Source organism: Anabas testudineus, chromosome 18, assembly GCF_900324465.2.
Source record: "Anabas testudineus chromosome 18, fAnaTes1.2, whole genome shotgun sequence".
Lineage (NCBI taxonomy): Eukaryota > Metazoa > Chordata > Actinopteri > Anabantiformes > Anabantidae > Anabas > Anabas testudineus.
The window spans coordinates 27727627-27751917 of NC_046627.1; the positions used below are offsets into that span (position 1 = coordinate 27727627).

Sequence of the window (24291 nt, forward strand, 5' to 3'; positions counted from 1 at the left end):
TGACAGATTATGCTGGCAGGGTGTCTTGAACAGCGAATGTCATCCCTTTATCAGACGTTCCTTTTAGACCAGTTTTGCACTCAATACTTGTCTTGTAAACCCAGGCTTCATTACAGGCCTGTTGTCACCGTCTGCAGAAGCAAACGGCCTCTGTTTGCCCGGTACTGCCTTCTGTGCTTTGAAACAGTTTGCTTGGAGGCACACAGTTTGATTTGTTACCACAAATAACTTTGGTTTTCATGTATCTGTTGTACTGCAATTTATTTTGATTGATACCTGTGTACACTAATGTCTTCCTTTTTTATTCATGTTTACATGCACAACGCTCACAAAGAGGCCACCGCGGCAAACATGCAGTGCCTTCAGAATGAAAGATAATAATGTAGATTAAATGCTGTTTAAAAAACATCTCTTCAGAACATAGCCTTGTACTGTATGTTTGTACATTTGTATAATCGTCTAACCTTTGTTTTATTCATTCGGAGAAATAATCCAACAGAGGATTTGATAGTGGGGAACAAAGAAACATGATCTCTTCATGTCACTTGATGAGTTTATGATCATAATCAGAGAATCCATGAGCAATGGAAACAAATCTCTTTCAGGTCACTTTGAACGGGGATTAGTCAGAGTACAAGAACTCATTTCAAATTTTCAAAGAAGTAAGGTTTGTCTAGATGTAGGGAACATGTCTGAAATCAGGGAAAAAATAAATGTCATCTGTAATTTTGTTATCATTTAATTTGTTTTTAACATTTGTCCTTCCAGATTGCCCATGTCCAAATTAAAATCACAGTGAAATAACAGCCTGCTTACATATCTATTGTTTGGTCATGTATTTGTCCCATTTCCACAGATAAATGTCCAAATACAAATGACATGATGCCACGCTGAGATACTTCCAACAGCGCTAGAGTGCACTTTAATTGCAGAAAGAATTTCAGCAATCTGAAACACCAGCAGTAAATGTCAGGTTTTGGTTTCAGCTCCTTATAATCAAAGAGCAAGGGCTTGCCAGAGCTTACTAGAGCTGCCATTTTACATCAGTGTTGAGGAGTCATACAGGGAGATGCTCATTGTACTGTAGAGGAGGCAGAAATACCCCACTGACAGCAACCTTAATAGACCAGAATACCAGACAGCCACAAGACACGTTTTGTTTGGAATGTGTGGTTCACTTATTCATCACTGGATGCAACTTAATATGTTCAGCTGTTTCCTGTTTACACCTGCATATCCAACCTGTAGCATTGCCTGGTGTCAAAAGGCATTGGGTTATGTAGAAACATAGGTGCGCACGAGGCCAGGTTGTGAACAATAAGACAATTTGTCCAAAAATAAGACCTTAAAACATGTGTGGCATCAAGAGGCAGGCAGAGGCTTGAGTTTGCTGATTGTTACAATCAGAGGCCTCGAATAAACTCTTTATTATAATGACGAGTGCAGCGCTCCGACCATTAACTGACCTTGACATTCGCTTCGCCTGTCTCTGTATTCTGGTGGCAAGCACAGTGTGCACAGGTGAAAGGACAGGCACAAACAGGTGGGGGATTTATTATTTTGCAGCAGTGCAAAGCATATTGTTGGTGTTACTGCCCTGTGAACATATGCTTCAGAACTGCATTAGTCTCTTAAGCAACATCACAATCTGTATTCTAGAAATGCTTAAAATGTGAAAACACAGTTTCAATCGAACACTCCCAAACAACTGATGTGTTTGAATTGGCATTAAGGATTAATGTTTAAAGCACACGCAGTAAAGCAGTTTGTATTAATTCATGAATTAATACAATTGATTCTGGCTGTCCATGGTCACTGGGAATTTTCCTCTTCAGTTTATTAAATCTCAAGACAACCTCCGAATCAATCCACAGTCTCAGTTTTGAGGTGGTGTAGTGCCGTTACGTGACCATCCACCATGCTTAGCTTGATTAAGTCACGTGCAGGACAGTGTTTCAGGAAACCTGTCAGAACTCAAATTCTTTGTATGCTTTGTATCACGTTTGACTGGATGATGTCACCATCCCTCCAAAAAATTCGCTAGCCTCCATCATTATGCCATGAATGCTTCTAACATCATGGACTAATGATCCATAATGAATGTGCTTTCCAACAATAACTAACAAGCCTCTTAAAGATAAGAGTATAATGGATTCCAGGTCATCCCGCGGTCACCGGTGACACGAGAGATGGTGGTTTACTTCTCTGCAATTTGAAATCTTGAATAGATCAAAACTGCTTCTCCTCCGCTGCTAAATGAACGTGTTAGTTAACTGAGCACTAGTCATTACTTGAGAATTTAATTGCAGTGAGTCGAGAATGAGATTAATACAAACTTCAATGGAGTTTAAAATCAAGGTTAAATGTAGTGAAAAATTAGCAGAGTTGAAAATCAAATGTCATTAAGTCCGCAAGGCTGGAGGGCCCTAATGGACAGGAAAGCAGCCATGCCACCAAAAACACTTGATGCTCATTCAAAGGCTGCACACACAAAGTAAATATGTCCATTATGAAGTACTTGCCAATTTTTCCAACTCAAAATATTCGTATTGTTTAGTGTTGTTAGCTTTCTAACTGTGTTTTTAACATCTCCATACCACATACTGGAGATGCAAAGCATTTCATTTTTGAAGGATAATGACTGTAATTTTGGTCCAGTGGTTAGCTTGTGTCTGCACACAGCCTGCAGAGCTACAGTAGATAGATGTCAGGGTTCAGTTCTTTATAAGAAAAAACACTTGATGTCAGCTATCGGTGGTGAAAAACAAGTTCCACTGGCTTCAAAATAGATAGTACCCCAGATAATCAATTGCAGAAAACATGAAGTCGTCATTCCGTGTAGTCTGTCTTGTTTTTCTCAAAACATTTTATTGTGCCTTATTTTAGTGTTTTTTAGTGTGTCAGAAGAAAATGGTTTGGAGTAGAACGTATCTATTTAAATCCAGTAACCTTATAGACTTTATTGTAACATCAATTTCTTTTTATTTAGGTTGCCTTTGGTAAGTGGAACAACATTTTAAGCTATGTTTAACCTCACAAAACCAGTTATTGCTGCGTCGCGCAGTTCAGAGTCAGTTCTTTCATGCCTGTACCTCTTCAGGCATCAGCACACTGTATTTCTGCTCTTCTCCAGTTGGATCCTTTGAGATCTCATTCGTGTCTGTTTTGGTATTTTTTTCAAACAACCCAATCACTTTTGCTTTTACTATTGTAAATTGGCTAGATTTACATTGAATTAATAAACTACACATTAAAGGTAACTTAATTTTCAATGAAGATCATTTGCAAAGTCTATTTCTGCTTTTGTTGAGCATCTCATCAGTTTCATCCTGTCTATTTCTCCGTTCATTTCCGTTCTGACCTTGTTCAAAGGCCCTGACACTGTCTGTGTCAACTACTGTCTTTATCCTGTCCTTGCAGTGCTGTCATGACATTGGCAGGGGAGGCGCTCCTCCCCATTCATTTCTCATGTTATTACCTTTCAGTGCCCCCGTCTGAACCACCTTTTGCTTTATGAGTCAGCACTGTGCGAGGTTACACCTGTCTCTATTTGTTAAGTCTAAATGTGTATGTGTATGGTAGTTTTTATTAGAAACTTATCTAAAAACCACCCACAGTGCATAACTCCACCTCGGCTGAGCAGTAAAAAAAATCAGATCTGCAATCAAAAGTAATCACTTGTTTCTTGGCTCACAGCTTACAACCAAATTTGATTTGAAAAAATTACTAACAAGTTTGCACCTATCCAGCTAGTATGAAATTATCAAACGAATTGGACCAAAAACATCACTTGCTTCTTTCTCAGCTATTTTACTAGATTTATAAAACACAAAAGTAACACAACACTAAATATTTAGATAGAAAATAATATAACCTAAATAATTTAATTAAAACTAAGCTAATTGTTTCTTTATATCCTGGTAATCAGGTCAGAAATATTTGGTTTTAGGATATGTTAGGCCTAATTGCATTGGTTTTCATGAATGTCAATATTAGCTCACAACACAAGTGTTAGCACATGCAGCGTAACTGGCAGTGTACTGTAGTGATGTAGTATCACTGAATGGTGCCCCTCACTGTTTATACTGAGTTACATGTGTATTTAAATACTCGTCTGATAATCAGTGCAACTGGATTTGTGTGTTTCTTGGACATCTGTTCCAGCTGAGCTGGTTTTTCCAGCAGCTATTCTAACAACAAGTACAGTGCAACACACAACTTGTGTGGACATAAAACCAGTAAAAAGCACGTCTGCTGCTGGGGCATTGGGGTAGGATGTACCTACCTGTTTATTTAGTGGCATTACAGGTTAACTGTGTTCTCTGATGCTCTTCAGCATTGTTTCCTGTTTTTAATATGTAGATTTTGTCTGACGCATTGTTGAATAGTGACAGACAGGAGTGGAACCTCAGCAGATTTATATGTTGGTTTAAAATGTCCTCTCATTTTGCAGATCATTTCAATAATTAGAATTAGTTTGAATAAAATTATAATGATAAATAACATAGCCATCTGTCTAGTAAGGACATTTATTTATTTATTTATTATAGAAAGAAGGGAGGGAGGGGGGAGATGGAGAGGGACAAAGAGACACCTCGAGAAAGAAAACGTAGAACCAGCAATAACAACAAAAAGTAATTATTTAAATACACAATCATCATAAGAACAACAACCACTTATAAGATTATTAATGATAGTAACAATAGTGATAGCAGAGATAATAGTAACAGTTAGCACAGCACAGTGAAGGCATTCAATACATACCAGCCACTTGAAGCATGAGCAAATATCCCACATTCCACTATCATGTGCGGCAACGTGACAGCAGCCACCACAGTGGTGATTCATGCTTGTGATGCGTGCGTGTGACCTGACCACGCCCAACCCACCATGAGAAGCAGGAGCAGCCACCGAGAGAGGTCCCCCCCGGGGCATCCCAGGAAGGGCGGGAGCAGGTGGCTTTAGTACAGCACATCACACCTAAGATGGAAAGCAGCTTTTACTGTTGAGTGAACAAAACCCTTACACTTTTAACATAGCATATCTCTAATCCTTTCTATCTGACCCCAATTCTCCCTTCTGACATCCGGCACTATGTGGGGAACACTGTATGTGTTGTGGGGCTGCTAGATAAATCAGTGAATTTGTTTATTTATTTATTTTTTTTTACTTTATCAGGATTAGAAAGCATCTACCACATTTGCACATTTGTTGGGTGGACGTTTTGTGTCTCACTGTCAAGATTTGGCATTAAATCTGCAAAGGCTGTGTCTTGCGGATTAACTTGTCAGTCATGGAGAAAGTTTCTGACAATGTGGGAGAGTTCAGGACAAAGCTTGCCTCTAAATAGAAGAGGGAGGGATGGGGGGGTGTAAGGAGCCCATGTACACACATCCTCCTCCCTGCTTGTTCTCTCACTCTCTCTCTCTTTTATTCACTAATTTTGTCGTTTTATTTTCTCTGTGGCTCTCTGAAGTCGTACCAAATAGCCTTGGCTAGAAAGGGCTTTTTCTCGTCCCTTTTGCCTTTTGAGTTCCCTGAGTGACACTCTGTCGGACCAAATAATAGACTTTCTACCTCTTTCCATTGCAGCTAGAGTGACTCATCAGACAGGAACCACGTACAGCCATGGTTTGCATTTGAAGTTTAGAATAAAAGGCAAACTCCAAAGCAAGACACAGACATTTCATATAAAGTATCTTCACATTATGAACGTCTCATTGTCAAGCTTCTCAACTTTTTCTGTCGCTTCAAGTTTCACAGTGATGGATTGCATCATCTATGACCTTTGATCATATAATGAAATAAAATACCAAGACAGGGAGTTGGAGGGCTTTAATGTTGTTACTGTAAATGTTACTGTAAATGTGATGCCGAGTCTAACAATAAACCTTAAACAGTAGCACAGCTACCCTCAAGATTCAATTCAATTTTATTTACGTTGTGCCAAATCACAACAAAAATTATCTCAAGGAGCTTATAAGAGTCAGGTCAAGACCTTAGAGAATTACATAGTAAAACCCAACAAATCCGCTCTGAGCAACACGGAAGAAAGCGCCAACAATGGGAAAAATCCATTTCCTTAGCTGCCTATAATGTAATTCAAAAACAATGTTACTCCTGATGTTGTTTAGTTATGCTATCAAAGTTGTCTTAAAAAATCCAAACATACTCTACAGTCTATGTCGCTTTTGCACAGAGGTTTGTTAAAATGTTGTAAAACGTCGTTAAAACATTGTTCTCCAGCTGTTTCTAAGTGTGAGATTCAAACGGTATTTTTGTTTCTGCCTCTGACACCGAGCTGGATCTCCCTCTGAGAAGACTCGCTGCTGAGCTTTAGCCATTTATCTATAATGAGTAGATTATTGTGAAAATTATAGATGATTGTTTCTTAAAAAGCTGATTGTTCTCGGGATGCACACTGGTTAAGATCAGATGCCCGCATATCACATTAACTGAGAATAAGTGACTGTCCACCTCAGAATTCTTTGTGCAACTATATCTCATGCAATTTAATAATATATTTTTGAAGACCACAGTTGTTTTCACACTGTATATTTACAGCTAGTGTTGCACCTTAAAGTATTACTATAGGCGCCTTATTGCTTTTTTTGTATCCAAGTAAAAATGTAATTGTGTAACTTACTTCATATGCAAAGAAATAGGATGCTAGTGATAGAGAGGAGGTTGTTTTGCAATGCAGGCATGCTTTTCTGCCCTCAGTAAATCCTTTAGTTAGCTTGGTAAGGATTAGGTCTGGAAAGTCTCTCATTTGCCTCCAAAACCCTCAGGGATTCATTGGTGAAGAAATCTTCCCCGCTTTCATGTGATTCTGAATTTACTTTGGTATTTATTTATTTATTTTTATCGCAGCCCACGTCGGATTTCTCCTTTTATTCCCTGTGACCGTCATCTTGATCGATTTTGCCTTCTTTTTGTTTGTTGCTACAGGTATCGCACGCTAACTTAGAGACACAGATACTTTTCCTCTGAAAAAACGTTCTCTGTGTTCCCTTATTAATAACAAAGGTACACTGAAAAGACGAGGATCTCGGTGGAGCTCACAGCCTCAGGCTCCTGTTTTTCCTCATTGGAAAAACGACTCTGGGATAAAGCACCTGGTGGTGAAGACTAGTGGAAACTTATCAGTAGGATAAAAGAGACGAGCTTCGACAGAATGGGATTATCCCACAAGTGTCTGACTAAAATCACACATCAGTCAAACTTAAAATGGCATGGGTTTGACAATTAGTGCTTTTCAACATTGCTCCTAATGTTCTTTACAGAGACGATATATCCTTCTGTGCCTCATGTGAAAGGGTCAAAAAGTGCTGAAAAGTTTGAGCCTGAACAGAATTGTTTGACAAATTGTAGATTACTTATTGAACCATGCTTTTCATTTGAGTTGGTGCTTGAAGTTGTTTTTTATCTGGTTCGTGTCTCGAAATTGGACTCATCATTTTCTTTTTTTTTTGTACTTTTCATTTGAAAATGTGTAAGAGTTTAATATTTCCATTAATGAATGAACTCAAAGAGGCACGCACTCCCATTATCCAACCGATTTTAGCGTCACTAGTGGCATTTTCTGCTTCTCCAGACGTTTCATGGCATGTGAGCCAATGGTCTATGCCACTGAAAATGAAATGAGTTTCAACAGAGGGCCACAAAGAAAGACAGGATGAGAGACTTTGTTGGGAGATGAGTGGAGGGAGAAAGCAGACACATGGCCTGTGATAATATAAACAACCTCTAGTGTGCTTCAAACATGGTTTGCTCCCGCTTGGAGGAAGCAGAGAGAGTAAGATATGAGGGAGCACAATGAAAGAAAGGAAGATGGACTGTGATCAGAGATGAGACGAGAGGGAAGGCAGAGTCTTGGCCAGTGACTAGATAAACAGCGTCTACTTTACATCAGACAAACACAGTCCCCATGCCTCAGCTTGGCAAATGCTCTGTCATTCATGATGGCTTTTGAATCACACCACCGGGTCTCCTTTATGTTGTTTCAATGCAAACTCTCTGGACTTCAGAGATGTTCAGTCTTAAAGCGTGACGGTAACCCTCACTGCTTATGTAGTTCACTATGACCTTGACTCATTGATCTAGGTTCAGGTCTGTTCAGGAAGCAAGGTTGCATAGAGAGACCATGCTTAGCCCCATTGTCTTGATAGTTACAGGAACAAATGCTTTGTCTCCAGAGAATGATACAATTTTATCCCTGTGGCTTAACTTACCTGTAACTTCACCACATTCTATCAATATGACGTGCTTGCATACATTCAGCATCAACACTTTGAACCAGTGCAGCGGCAAGTCACACTGAAATGTTACTGAGCTTGCTACAGCTTAATACAGCATCCCATGAAGACCCATGCCCAGCAGCCTCAAGAGCAGATCAAAATACCAAGTTCTCCACAGGGATGCCCAGCCAAGCTAGAGGCTGTTTTACATTCTTGGTTTAGTGCGTTGTCTTCCTACATGTGGCTTCTAGAGCGGCGGACAGCTGCAATTTTATTTTCTAGCACTACAAATTGGCCTCTGCTGCTGTACAGTGATTTATTTTTATTTGTATTAATAAGGCATCCTGCTGGAGCCTGATCTCTTTGACTCCTGCTCAGTGTACAGTATCATTAGTCACAGGGAAGTGTGTGAGAGTCTCTCAGTTGAGAATCCTCTATGAGAGGTAGCTTGGTGGCAGTGTGCTGGTTGACGGGTCCCCTTCATTCCTATTGAACAGTTCTTTCAAAGTGCAGATCTCAAGCTTCAAGCGGCTTTGATCATGGTGATGATTCTGATTTTATTTTGTGTAGATTTTGACTGAGGAAGAAAATGTGTAAAAATGAAAATTCTCTCTCTTCTCTTTTTTTTTCCATGCTTCCCCTTCGGACCCCTCCCCTGAAGCAGAAGAGTATGTCGTTGAAGGTAAGACTAATGCTTTACTCCTCAGGCCCTCTCACGGCTTCCCTTAATGCTGTCATGGATGCTGATGCCAGCTGCTTGATAATGCTCTGTGCCCTCCCTCCAGGGAGGGGCATTGTCACTTTGGACTGCGGTTATAAGAGACTTCCAGGGGGCCTAAATTACAGTTTCTTAATAAGACAAAAGCAAAGGATGTCCAAACAAAAATACCTCTGTTTAACCTCTTGTTTATTTTATCTTGTCTCTTTTAATTTGATTTTGGTTTGTCTGTGGTTTATCTCTCTTATATCTAGATACAAGCTATATAATTCACTCCCACATTTAAAATGCTCAACACATGGACAAATGTCAAGTCTTCGCAGTCTTGAGCCAGTGCATCAGTTAACAATGTTTTCTTAAAGACAGGAAGATGGGACATAGTTATTTTGAAATGCTGTCTTCCTATTTTTCCTCTCTCCTATTTTCAACCAAGGTGAAGGAAGGCTGCCAGTCGGGGCCCCTGAGGGGGCCTCATTAGCCCTTGGGCCAGGCACTAAGCCGGTGCTGGATATAGCAGACTTTATGGATAGATCAGCATTAGCTTGTCTGTCTGCAGGCTATTGCCTGTCTCCACTTTGCACTGATCAGAAATACTGTAGGTTCAACTGCTGGTTGACTGAGTCTGTTTGTGAGTCAAATCAGACACTCAGATTGACAGAAACAGTTATTTTGAACCGGGTATTTGGCCTCTGGGTGTGTGTGTGTGTGTGTGCGCGTGCGTGTGTGTGTGTTTGCATCCTTCTGCATTGTATTTCCTCCTTGCTGAGGTTTAGGTGATGGATTACCTATCACACGACCTAAACCAGCAGGGGAAATCATTATGACAGACCCTCTTGCTCCAGGTTTAATGCTGAAAACTTTCACACTGCAGTTATTTCTCAATCTTCATACCAAGCACGAGTTGTTTATTTTGTGGCATAAAGGAAATGGAGACGCATAAGTCATAGTGTCAGTAAACTCTGTTGGAATTCTGGTTCTTAGTTGACATGTAGAATATGTATAGTACAGCTTGAAGTTGACATTTCCAGTTAGTTCCTACATCAGAAATGCAAGTGACTTGTAATGACTGCACCTCTATATATGTGTGTGTGTGGGTGTGTGAGTGTGAGAGAGCCCTTGGAGCCAAGTCCCATGTCAGTACTGTTGAAGGCATTGATGGGAAAATGTCAGAGGGAAGGTTTAGGAACAGCAGTAAATGGTGGCAGTTCCACAAATCCTGGCAACACTGTTTGACAGAGTAGCCCCTGCAGACTGATGGAGAGTGAGGTAAGGGGCAAGAAAACTTAGTGTGTGTGTGTGTGTGTGTGTGTGTGTGTGTGTGTGTGTGTGAGAGGGAAAGAAAGCGTGCGGGAGAGCAGAGGGGGGCGATGAAGAGCGGGTGATTCTACTCTGTGACTAACACAAGGGAAAGTACGTAACTCCCAAGGCACCCTGAGGACCAGAAGAAGTTACTACTGTACTGTAATAATACTGTACCAAAGTAGCAAATATTATGGAGTGCTGTTTGTATTTGCATAGGTCAAGGCGATGTCACCATGACCAGCACTGTAAGCTCAGCAGTTTTGTTACTCAGTTAATGTACTGCAGGTATTTATTTGCACTGAGCAAGGGCACGTGTTGAAGGTTAAGGTTCTTATTAAAGGAACTGCTTCCTTTGTGCAGGAGGTGTTTTCTCCAGCAACATCATAATTCTAATGTGAAGGATGCCTTTGGGTATTTAAAGAATTTCGTAAATGTTTGACACAGAAATCATATTCCAGTGTGAGAAGAGTTACTTTAACAAAGGTTGAAGATGTACTTAGAGTGTAAATGCTAACACCTCAATTAATTTGTGCTCTCTATAGTCATGTAATTTAATTAAAAACAAGACGATGTGTTCCTAGTTCCCAGTTTGTTGTGTATCCAAGACAGCCCAATAGATTTATTTAATGGCTTATTGTCTCTGATACCAGAGAGCTCCTTTCCCCTCTATTTTTAGGATTTCCGTGTCACCGTATTTGGTCTAATTAGTGTCAGTGACCATGTGTTCAAAGGTTGGTCGAGATTGATGATGCGGAGACACACTGAAACCCCCTGGGAGGCCGTTGCCCCTTGAAGGTGGCCAGTGGCCCTCGTGCTTACACTGTAGGACCTCGATTGATGATGCGCCCGTGAGAGTGACCTGTTTCTGCCGGTGAACCAGACACGCGCTGCCACCTGCGTTCTGATAGCCAGGCATGTTTTCTCCCTGGATGATTGCATGTGTGATGTATAGTCTCATTATGTAAGCATAGATTTACCTCATTGCCTGGTGTTGTTCCTGCAGAGGCTAATAAAGAAACACTATAGGATGAAGACAGTGGTTACTGCCAACTGGATGTCCTTGTGCAAAGTAGGGTTGCAACAGGATAAGATGTCGACCATACTCTCTAATTGCATAGAAAGCGTGGTGCATACATATCGTTCACACACACATTCACTTTACAGTACGCCAGCCTGATGTGTAAAATTGATTCAACAGTGCATTTTATGATGGTTGTTTAAACGTTTACACATTTTTTCATTGTCAATTAAAGTTGTCCCAAGCCACTGATTTTAATTACTTTATCAGAGGCTGGAGATGGGTAATATTGCTGCACTAGTGCCAGTGGTGCCCAGTGCTGAGTGTGACAGTGTTCCACAGGTGAGATGCTCTGGTCAGTTACATTTCTCTTAGTGATTTATTATTAGTGATAAGATTATATATATAGTATGACCATCAACTTTAATGTCATAGTACAGTGTGAAACCAGGCTGCATAGTGGAAAGCTGTGACCATCTTACTGATCCACTGTGTTAGTATGTTAAGACTGGTTCCCAATGAAAGACTGGAATGGCAAAGATGGTATTTCAGGTTTGAATGTATGTAGATGTGTAACTAAGGATGTCTGTGTTTAGATGACGTATCCTGGTTTAATAACTGGTTACAAAATAAAAAAGAAAGAACCAGTGAAGCAGTGACCCATCAAAGGCAGTAAAAACTCCGACTATTCACTGAGATGGTGAAGGATAGTCATCCTTTAAGTTTCCTCTCACTGATGGTCAGACTGTGACCATGAACGCAGCTGAGAGAAAAACGACTCATATTACAGTTGGACAGTAACAGATCAAGTCTAATCCTGGCCAGTGTGGCCAGGCCTCTGAGACTAGCTGATAGATTTAGTGACCTGGTGCTTTGTTTGGGTGAGGGATGTTCTGAGCTGCTCATGCTGATCTTAATCAATCTGATCAAGGCTAATGATCTTTTCTCTCTGAGCCACATAGACCTCCAATTTAATCTCACTCCTGGGGGGAGAGCAATAAACATTTTTGCCTCAGTGTAAAACAAAATGGAGTTTGATGTTGGCCACAGCTACAGGATTATACAGTAGATTTGAGCGGGGCCTGTAGTTATACGAGATTGCTTTGGATCATCCAAACCAGATTATGGATTTTGTTCTTATTTGCTCAGGAGAAATAAAACAAAATCATAGACAAAAACTTGTTCATGTTCTCTGACTGTGCGTGCAGCACGGCGACAGAAGGAGAACAACACAGAGTGGAGAGCAAATATTAAATGTACTGATGTCATTGTGGTATTAACCTAGATTGTGTTTGTTTCTGGAACAAATGGTGCTTGTACATTATCCTTATTCAAATTCGAACTGCTGCTGTTATGTTGAATTGCGCTGGCTAAAAAGGCCGACCACCTGGGCGATAAACTGTTTTGATCTTGATAAAAAATGGTTCACAGCAAGAGAAACCGAGAACGGCATTTATTTATGTAACTGCATTGCATAACGCTACTTGTCCATTTTTTTTCCTGATCAATAAAACGTACCTGTGCATTTTTCATTGACTGCTCAGGAGATTTGGCATGTTCAAACAAAGCGATCGATTGTGGAAGATTGCTGGCTAGCTTTTCACTCACAAGCACTTCAAAAGAATAGACTGCAAAGAAACAAAAGCACACACACACACATGCTCACAGTAACCTCACCGGAAGGGTAGAGAGGGTGGAACGGAACTGAATGGCTCCTTTCTTCATCTCTGAAATTGCTCAAGAGCCTTTGGACAGTAGGATGCCTTGATGTTCCCTCTGCCTGCCCGGGCTCCGCCAGATGTTGCAGGGAGATTAAGCCTCCTCCGGTCGTAGAGGAGCCAAAGTCCAGCCATGCCTGTTCTCACAAGACATTAATTTCACCCCACACGGCTCGCACTCTTTTCTCTCCCTTTCTATTTTTTTCTGCTTGGAGATAACAGAGTCTAAGGGGATGGAGTGGGCGTCCACTTGTGAGCAACTCCAGATGCTTCAGTGTCAACACGCGTGCCCTCAGGCAATGTTGTTTGCTATGATGGAGAGAGAAATGGATTGGACAATGCGTGTCCTGGAGCTTTGGTAGTTGTGTGGTGTTTGTATGTGTGTGAAGAAAAGCGTCACATGTGCCAGATTCTGCTGCCGTGCTGGAGATTTGTCTTTGTTCGATTTAGCACTTGCTGTAAAACACAATGGCTTCATACACTTTACTTATGTCTCTTCTTGGTACTTAAACATATTATTTAAAGCCGTAGTCATGTATTATTTTGTTTGTTTGTTTGTTTGTTTTGTCATTTGATCTTTCTAAGACGAGCACTTATAGTCGCAAGGTTGCAGCAGCCTTTATGTTGTGCTTTTTACCCACACACCAACATTACTGGTTTTAACTTCTTAAATTCTTCCCCAATTCTTGTTTTATTAATTAATACCTTCATCACACACATTACACACTGCCTGTTTTGTTGCTCTTCCTCACCCCTTATCGCTACACCCATCTTTAGCTTTATCCCTCTTTTATCAGTCTCCTGTTGTTTTGTTTTCTTGCCACTCTTGACATCTCGTCCTCCCTTCCTTATCACATTTTTTCAGCTTCTTGATCACCTTCCTCCCTCTTCTACCACCTATACTTGTAGCTGAGAGGCTTAATGGAGAGACACTTCCATAGGAAGCTGTGAAATTCACATTTCTAGTGTTACTGAAACTATATAGAGTAGATCAGAAGATGAAAAGATGGAGGCAGACAGAGGTTTGTTTGTTTTTTTATTGTACTCCACTTTGTACAGCTATGGAATATAATTAGATCACTGACATATTTGGGCATAGTCAACAGCAATATCTCAAAACTCCCAATTTAACATCAATTTTAAGACCTTAACAAAGATATGACCATGTTCTTTTGGGAGCTTTTAATGTTTGACACTGTTAGAAGCAGTCATAGTAACTAATGTAGAAAATATGTGATTAACCCACCAGAGCAGTGCAGTGGTGCCATTGTGCATGTGAAGCCCTGTTGGGGACAGATTAGATGAACAGGTTAAGGTGGGTAATCCAATTATTACCTGAGCTCCTCAGATGTCTCAGTAACATTGTTAAAGAGACTGGCTGAAGTCCAAATAAACATACAAATGAAAGAAATAAAATTACAATGGGCTCAAAACGCTAATTTATTTGAAACAATTTTCTCAGCTCTTGTCTGTTGCCCCTTTTTTACCCCTTTCTTATGAAGAAGTATCCGAAGGCACAGCACACATATATGCTGTGTGAGCGCGTGTATGTGTGAGTGATAGAGAGAGAGCGAGACTGTCATGCTGGGATATATGTAGAGGCTGACACATTCCTATTTTCCACCTGACACCCACTGTCACTTTCATAGCCAGATTTGTGCATTGCACAAGTCAGAAGTCACTCCTTAATTTTTTTTCCGCCCCTCTCTCAACAAAAACCCGCCTTTATTTCCTGGTGCTACAACACTCTGTTGTGAACCTGCAGCATTTTCTGAATTCAATTATGCCGTGAAATGCCACTGACTGCAAAGCTAAGAATCCATGCTGCCCAGGTGACACTGTGAGAGATTGCATTTGGACAGAGCCTGGTGAAAAGTCCATCTCCTCCTCGTCCCTCAACTGACAGCGAGGGACGAGGAGGAAAATAAAAGCACCTCACACTGGCTCTCACTTACATCTGGCTATTTGGCCAAAAGGTTGAGGGAAGCCACATTTTTCTTTGACGTAGCTGTGTGCTTTATTTATTTATGTAAAATGGGAAAACGTGTTCCTCAGAAGGCCGAGGTGCATTGTATGTATGTGCACGTGTGTGACACTGCTGTGTGTGTTCCCCTTGCGCTGACCTAAAGCCCAACCCCTCTGATGTATAATACCATACTGCACTTTTATTCTGGCTGCAAAGCAAACAGTTGTTCATTCTGATGCATGTTTGGGTCCAAGCTTTTATTTATTGTCCAGCATTCATTTAGCAGCCCTACAATTATGTATAAAGGCTGCCGGTGACATGGAGGGAAAAAAAGGTAACATTGAGATCAATAGGCTGGAGAGATGAATGACTGTGACCAATAAGAGAAGGGAAATAGAGCTGTTCTCATTCCTCCCTCTGTTTCATACATGTAACACTTTGGTTATTTTTTCCACTGATGATCTGCCTCCTTATACTTTTATATTCATTAGATATTGTTAGAAAGTCAGTTAGGGCTTATTGGATAATGTGTTTTTCTCTTTTTTCTTTTTGCAGTCACCATCTTGCTTGCTGTTTTTTTTTTATTTTATTTATTTTTTTCGTGCACCTTCTCTTTCCTGTTGCTGACTTGATTCTTTTTTGTTTTTGTGCTTTCCAACACACCACCTCTGGCTTTTCAAGTGACATTCTGTTACCTTTAAAAACAAATGTAGCGTGCATTTGACCTTAAACTTTAAACACCAATCAGTTTGTGTGTTCTCCGTCTTTATAGAAAGGAAGGTACATGATCTTGGCCGCCATGATGACAAGGCTTTGATGGACACATTTATGGCATTTAACTGCAGTCTTTTCCACTGTAAAACAGTATTTGTTGCTGCCCTAGAAATTTGTGCAGTGATGTGAAGTCTTTCAAACAATGCCTTTAACCCAAGTTCAAGCCTTTTATCAACACTTGAGCGGAGCTGTTGAAATGTCCTTTAGCAATAATGACCTTTCACCGTCGTCTGGATGAGCAGGAGAATAATAAAATAATTTTTTATCACTTCATTTAACATATACATTATCACAACCTGTTTGTTGGGGAGTGTCACAGAGGTAGCTATTTTATTTTCCAAGACTTTTCTGGTTACAGGTGTTATTCTATGCTCAGAACATAGTCTTTTTAAATATTTATTTAGTGTGTAGAGCTGTAAAATGACAAATGCTCAGAAAGTCAGACATCATACTAAATCTATCTCAGTCCTTCCCTGTAGACCCTCTACATAAACATGGATTTCAAATCAAATTAAAGGTTATTCATAAAGCACTTTTGCCCTTAAGAGAGCTAAAAAGGTGAAAGACTGTGGAGAGTAGGGAGGAGTACGTTTAAGAGGATGAAGCATTTCTTAAAGGCGAACAGGGGAAGAGAGACCATGCTACAAGTTAGATGTGCAGGGATCATGTTTGGGGTTGATCTCATGGATACAATATGCTTTGGGTCTGTTGCAACCTTCTGTCACCAGAGTCCCTCATTTTCCATTTATACATCAGCTTTTTCTATAGGATAGAATTGCCATCCTGCAACGCAGACATCTAACCTGTCAAAGAGTTTGCAGGTTTTTAACCAACTTTCTAAATCACTTACACAAATCAGTCAGGATTTCAGAGTTAAACAAAAGCTCATTATCATCCCCATTATTATTTGCACCATGACACCTTGGTAAATGACAAACGGTTTCTATTCACCAGTCTGAAAGCCACTATTTGCCATCTGTGGCCAGACTGTTGCATAATTAATAATTAAACACTAATTACAAGTATTTTCTTGTCCTGTTTGAAATCAGCTGTATTAGCTGTTATAAATAGAAATGGCTAACCCCTTGACAAGAGATGTTTCAGATTTTACATTCTGAAAACGGCTCTTTCTAGAGCACTTTACTTTAAAGTTTGGCTCCTTGGCTTAAATATTTGCTTGCTTTGTACCTCACTTGTAAGTTGCTTTGGATAAAAGCATCTGCCAAATAACTAAAAGTAAATGTAACAGTACTTTTGCATCACAGCACACATAGAGGCAAGTGTTGTGGAAACATTTGCTAAAGGGAATTTCTTAAAAATCACTCCATCCTGAATTCTCTTCAGCAAACTGTCCTACAAAACAATACTTCATCATAGCCAGGTGATGACGTAACGTATGTTAAACTGTTTAAGACAGATTACTGTTTAAGACTGGCTGCTCTCTGACTCATCTCACCGGTCTTTTCTTGTGAACTCACTCAAGGTTGAGTTTGTACCTTCACCCTGTCATTCGTGAGTTTAGCTCAACTCTGTGTTCTTATATAAAATGGGGCTTTTTGTGCCCTTCTGTGTGCAGTTACACATTAATTTCTGTTAAGCAAAGCAGACTCTTTGAAAAATAAATATTTCAGCTGTCCCTGTGGACGGGGCTTACCCTCCTCTTTCTTTTCTCTCCGCTGTCAGCGTGGCCTAACCGCTATGATGAGTTGTTATCAGAAACACCATAAATTTGTTCAGCAGCTGCCACAAATCCTCGCTCCCAACAGTTCTTATTTATTTATCTGTCGCCTCTCCGATACTCAGAGGGCAAGAGGGGAAAGAGCTTTAAAGCCACAGACCTTCAGTGCTCCCGAACCGGCCTGGCTTGATCATTTGGAGAGGGTGAGGCAGAAACGCTGGGGCAAAGGGAAAGAGAGCAAAGAGAAAGAAACAGACAGACACAGACAACAAGAGACAACGGATGGAGCAAGGCAGAGGAGGAGTTAGCGGGAAATCTCAAGAGCCGAGGTGTCAAACCAGCAGGCTGCTTCAGTCGAAGGAGACATGGCCTAGATACTTCACTAGGATTCACTGTTAATGAATGTTCAGTTGGGCCAAGGTTTCATTTTGTCATCTAAACCGGTGTCATCTGCAAAGCGTTGTTTTTCTGTCCTGTGTGTGTGTGTGTGTGTGTCTGTGTGCACGCGTGTGTTTAGGGGATCAGGGTGGGCTCCACTGGGACAGCCCCAATGTCAGCGCTGTTGACTGTCAGTGCATTAACCTTGATCTAGTTGTGATTTTCATACATAAACTGTTACTAAATGTTTCTCACATTTGCATTCATGCACATCAGCCAAGGATGTACCACTCTCCGGCCACTTTATTAGGTACACCTGTACAAACGAATGCAATCTTATACAGCAGCGCTGCCACAAGGCTATAATTGGTCTGTTTTTGTTGATAACTGGCATAAATCTTATTACTGAGGTCCCAGTCGGTGGTGAAGTCATTATCAGTGCTACAGGTGTTCACTAGGCTTGAACTCCAAATTGCTCCTTTAAAATGTATATAAGCAGTCAGTGGGCAGTGAATCAAACTGGTCTAATACCTCCAAATCTCTTCATTCTTTCTTTTGCTGACCTGAAGCAGACAAATAAGCACGCTTGTTCTTGAATGGGATCAGTAAAGTATATCCACAACACTCCGTATTTGACTGAATACGTGAATCTGTGTGTGGGTGCACACGTGTGCATGTGTGAACAACAGTGTTCGCGAGCAGGACCCAGATTAAGCTGTCACACAGCCTTGTGAGTGGTCCCAGACAGGCTGATCAATGTGGGGCCAGCTTGCAGATAATAAAGTGGTTAGGTTTCCCCGGATGCCTTTAATTGAACAAGTGTCGCTGGCTTGGCCCATCTGGACAGAAAGCATCCAGGGAATTGGGTGTTTTTATGTGGACCATGATCTGAGCGGCCACGAAGCACAGTAACTTTCAAGCCTTGCAATCATGCTCTGACTAGTGGAGGGAGACAGTTAAAGGTGTGATGTGGGGGGGAATCCTAGAACATGAATCCTTTAGCTTAATGTGCAGTCTCTACTGCCCCATAAATGTGAGACTGTTTGTGCCTGAGTGTTTTCTCCTTCTCAAAGGACTTGTTGTCGCACAGTTGCACCTAAGATCATGTTAAACATATTATTTCTTGGTTCAGTTTGACTTTCCTTGCAACTCTGCTACCTTGAGTCGGAGAGAGGGTCTGGTTTTGGACTTTTTTCTATCTCAGTCAGTATAGTTTGTCTTCATCTGTAGCAGTTAGGGTTATCCTGTTTTTGCGTGCCTCTGTCCTGTCCGTATCCCTGTTGTCCTCCTGTGTAGGTTTGAATTGACACCAGGCACTGCCTCTTAAACTGGACGTGCGCTTCCTCCTCTGTCCTAACTTCAAGTGGAAGTTTCTCAATGTACTGGAGTCCTATTTCCCTTTGACTGTAATATAGAGCAGTGAGTGAAGGTGTATTTACTTACATCCTAGAGGACCAAAGGCATAACCGTAAACTGCCTAGGGGTATTGCTACAGCGTGCAGAGAGAAAGTATTACAATACTTTCTTTTTTTGTGTGTTTGAGTGGTTCCTTTTTTTTTTTAATATTTTTTTTTTATCACCGCCAGTGGGTTTGATTGTAAAAATGTTCTGGCACTAGAGAGCACCAGCTGCATTCAACGCCTTAAGCAAGTGGTCTTGTTGAATAAGATAATGTCAGTACTCCAGTCCTGATTTAGAGGATCCAGAGCAGCTCCCATCTGGACACTGACAAGAGCAGAACCCCCCCCCCCCTCTCTGGCTAAGCTAAGTCAATGAAGAGACCTTCTACCTGCCTGGTTCGCTGTTGCTCCTTTCCGTCAGCCCCAGTCTCCATACACTATTCATAAACTGGAGCAAAGGGTTGTCTGACCTTTTTGCTGAAATGTTAGGGCAAATTAGTTGTCAGAGAAGTGGACGTGGCAGCCATACAAAGCCCCGGCTCCAGCCACCACACACTTCTACATCCATTTCTTTTTTTTTTTTTAACCCTAACCTTTTCACCGGGTACCTGCTTGGTGTCACCATCACCATCAGACACTTTTGTCTCTGTTACTGTCATAGACTTCTCATCGCGACACGCCAAAATGTATTTTGAAGCATGATATTCACAAATTCGCACACGCCCAGTCTGATAAAGCTGACCTTCACGTGGTCCTGTCCTGCTGGTGGTTTCTCCTCTCAGGTAAACAACGCTTCAGTCCCTTCAGTCAGAAATGAAAATGAACAATTCTCACCAGCAGTCTGCTCATCCTCTGTGAATCAATGCTACAAATCAGTCTATACATCAGAAATCCTTGAATTACTATCACCCACTTTTCCCCTGAACACACAGCAGCTTTATAATGAACCCAAATTTAAGCAGCACCCTTTTAGAGCAGAGTAAACACTAAGCTTGCTGAGGCGCTGGCCCCCAGAGTCTACGCATATTCATTACCTTACGTAATGGCTTTTTAAAATAAACACCACTGCGTTCAGCAAGCATTAGCTATTTCTGCATCGTAATTAGCTACTCCAGACTGCTTTTTGTGGATGCATTCAAAACAGCAAATGAAAGAGAAACTTTGTGGTTACTCAGGAACAAGCTACACATTTACTGTATGTTTTCGAATAACTCAAACACATTTGTTTAGTCTCGCACGATGGGTTTTTAATTTAATATGTGTCTGGGTTGTGTTGTCTTGATGGTTGGCTCGAAGATGGAGGATAGTATTGAGGCGATGGATGAGCTGTGTGAGTTTGTCTCCTGTACTCTAGCCACTTATATCTGATCCGTGAGCCAGACACAGGCAGTTTTCCTTCCATGTTTTCTTGTGATTGAATATAGCCCTCATTTCCTGTATTCCCTTCTACTCTCCAATTTGTCCTCTGCCTGAACTTGATCTTATCTTGTGGTTCAGGACTAAAGCTCATCCCTTCTCTCTATAGGCCCCTTGCATTTGCTTTCTGACCTTAGCCTGACACTGATCCTGCCTTTTGAAGACAAATGAAGATCAAGTGCGGATCAAGGGGTTAGTTGCTTTGGTGATAGTGGATTTTTTTTTTTTTTGTTTGTCTGTACTCTGTGGGTTGATGAGTCCTGCATGCTAAACTCCTGCAGTAATTGGGCATGCGCCTGTTTGCAGCTGACTCCGGCTCATCATTCAGCTTGAGAGAAAATCTATGACAGGGTGATAAACATATTGCAAAGTAAGGGATTTGTAGACCTGTGGGTGTCATTGCGCACAGTGCTGCACTGCGTGAAGACAAGTGCACACAGCTGTCCTCTGAGGTCAGCTTGTTCACCACTGTGGCGCCCGCTAACAGCATTATGCATGAGCAGAAATCAGAACTTTTGGTCTAAGTTTCTGTCTCCACATCCTGATATGCCTCAACCGTCTTCACAGACTCCAGAGCCAGTGTTTACCTGCGTACCGAGCAAGGCCATGATTAAGTGCCATGATAGAAAGCACCAACATCCATTTCATCCATATTTGATGAGTGAACGTCTACCTCCCATTACACACAACAGGGGGAAGCTGTAATCAGCACTCACACATACTGTGAATAATTATTTACCCAGATAATGGTTATGTTTATGCAAGCACAGAAAAAGTTTTTTCCCCTCTATGTTTTTTTTATTCTATGATAAAGAGAACTCTTATTAGGTAATAGCATGAGTGACTTCCTGTCGTTTTTATTATTTAGCTTGTTCAGTCTGCCTCCGATCTGTCAGCTAATGCCTCCATCACATCTCCAGGACAACAGGACCAGAATAAACTTATCAACGAAGAACCTGGCATGCTGTCATTTGATCTTATTCATGATGTGGCATAATAACAGAACGAGTGTCTGCTTTGCACTCTGCTCACACTCAGACCTGACATAGGGGCAGATCATGGCTGCACAGAGCTGTGTTAGGCTCTGTTTCAGAGTCACTCTGTAACATTTGGATTTTTATGAGCTAGCTCACATTTCTGCAGGGCAGCACCACATTAAAAAGAGTGTGGAGCCACAAATGAGGTCAGCAGAGCAGACTGTCATATTAAGACTGATAGTATCTGACACCATCCTATATGTAATAGAAATAAAATATGAATTAAATCTATATCTATCTTCTTTAGTCTAGGAGCTAATAAAATTCAAATGAATTGCTGGCCATGTTTCACCTGGAAGAAAAACAATACAAACTCAACTGCATCAGGTTTGGATTGGGTTCAGGTGTGGACAGAAAAAATATGGCTCAATACAAACTTTAATCCCAGCTAACACTTACAGTATATAGAGTTGTGCAACAGTGTCGGTGTGGCAGTTTGTTTTAAATACTCCCGTGGCCAAATTCATAAAACCCCTGTCAAAGTGAGCTGTTTTGAATAAAAACAAAAAAGTCCTGTAGATTATAGATGCAATCTGACATTTATGTCAGAGAGATTGGCTGTAGGGAGGCAGATCATTTAGGAGGCAAAGTGTGTGATGCTGTGTTGGGGTTAAATTGCATGATAAAGGAGCAGGTGGAATAATATAGGAGGATGAATGTAGTATCTTTTTGTAAAAGGTGGGAGGCAACAGACAGTGCTCTGAGTTTGCGTATGGCATGCTGTCTTTGCTGGAATCGTTCATGGCTAGAGATGATGTTTTGATCAAAACTGAATTTATTACTTGTAATGAGTGGAAGATATTTGAAGTTAATGACCTGATCTGCTGTCTTGCCATGTATGGGGTTTGGTTTCATTCCATTGTGGGGTGTGTTTGATATGCTAATGAACAGCTTTTTCTTTGGTTGCTGTTAAGCTGCAGGAAGTTGTAGGGTTCACCGGAGATTTTTGAGAGCGCTTGTCAATGAATAGGTCACAAATGGCTGTGTGATCAGTGTGTGAAGTACGTGATGATGGGCGGAGGGCTGGGACAGTCATTTAGAAGGTGGAAAGGTGGAAACTACAGACAAAGACTGTTTTTGTGCCTATATTTACAGCTTGAGTAGGTTTCTTAACTGTTGGCTGAAACTAAATCTGCTCAGATTAGCACAGATACTCATGAACTCATTATCATTATCAACTTGGGGCATATATCGTAGAACTTTTCCAGATGAAGTTAGCTTTGGAAACTGGATTGAGTGCACTGTGGCATATTTTAGATTCTCTTTTTAGGTAAAACTTTCTCATTTCATTCAGTTCTCATGGTCTCCTTTTTACTTAACCAAAAACACTCCATTATTGTGATGATGTAACCCCTAAAATGAGTGCTGATCTCAGCAATTTAATAAAAAACTTTGCTAACGGTGCAAAACATCAAAGAGTCTGTAGCACTGCTGATAAAAAAAGGGGAATGTTTTGGAGACTTTTCTTTTTTGCACAAGTTTACAACCCTACCACACACTGGTGCTCTTCTTCGGCGTGCTCTTGTCTCATGCCTCTGTCAATGCCGGCCTCTCTTTAGTGGGCACGTGCAGCACTGACTGATGCAGGTCCAACCAATGTATGACAGGCAGACACATGCCCACTCTGGGCCTTTCGCCTTTGGGCATTCATCTCACCAACCTGTTTTCATTTCCAGCAGCCTGACGTGCGGATACAGTGAATGATCACAGTTGACTTTTTCTTCTCTATTTTCAATGTTTGGAATGGTGGATGGTTAGAAATGCGACCCCCCCCCCTGCCCATCAGCCACTGAAACCAAGTCCTGGAAAAGGTTTCCTTACTATGGACATCTCTTCAGGTTGACAGTAAATTGATTCTCGGAGCTCTCCTAAGCTGTAAACCCTGTGGAGATGGTAATAGCGTTTGATTTCAGGGACATTTAGAGATTTGATGGCAGCAGGACAGTCCTCTATGCATGTGAATTTTCAGTTGCTCTAACCCACCAATTTGTCAGTCTTTAGCTCTACGTTCGCACTCACAGGAGAGATTCGTAAAATTAGCTTTAACTCATTTTATTGCCTATCAGCATGAGAGAGATTATGTGAGGACTAGAATATGCTCTGAGCCATCTAAAACATGGCTGTCCGTCTGACGTTCGCAGCCATTTTCACGGATTTGCCACTGTCTGTTGAGCAGCATGGATAAAACTAAGAGCACTTTTAATGCGTAGTCTTGCTCCAGCAGGAAGTAAGGAAAAAAACAAGGGGAATAAAGCGACAGGTGGAGTTTTAATGCCAAGGCAAAAATGTCTGCTGCCCTGTCTGAACTTTTTTTCTACCAGCTGCTTGTGTTTTCAAGCCATGTGTGGGCTGGCATCACACATATATGGTGGTGGGAGCTGTTGCTCTAATTAATTAGCCTGGAAATAGTGGCTACAACTCAACATTCAGCTATTATTCCAACACATTCATATTGATCCTCGTCCCCTGTTGCATCCATCCTAGTTTTAAAGGAAGCAGGAAGGAGTCCACTCACAGCTAGTGTAGAATTTGGTTTTCATTTCACACTGCTGTTTATTTAACACTAGGTAAATCACTAGTACGCAATGACAGTGTTTGAATGCTTATGCTCCTCTTTGCAAATAATCTAAACTTCTCTTAGTTCTT

At 41.1% G+C, this 24291-nt stretch overlaps 1 protein-coding gene across 1 annotated transcript in view; it reads left to right on the forward strand.

Moving 5' to 3' along the window:
• The window catches only part of nrxn2b (neurexin 2b), a 493790-nt gene that overhangs the window by 26590 nt on the left and 442909 nt on the right, over positions 1 to 24291 (forward strand). The window contains exon 2 of the mRNA XM_026352346.1: positions 8902 to 8922. Within this exon, the coding sequence (XP_026208131.1) occupies positions 8902 to 8922 (21 nt within the window). The remainder of the gene's footprint in view (positions 1 to 8901; positions 8923 to 24291) is intronic.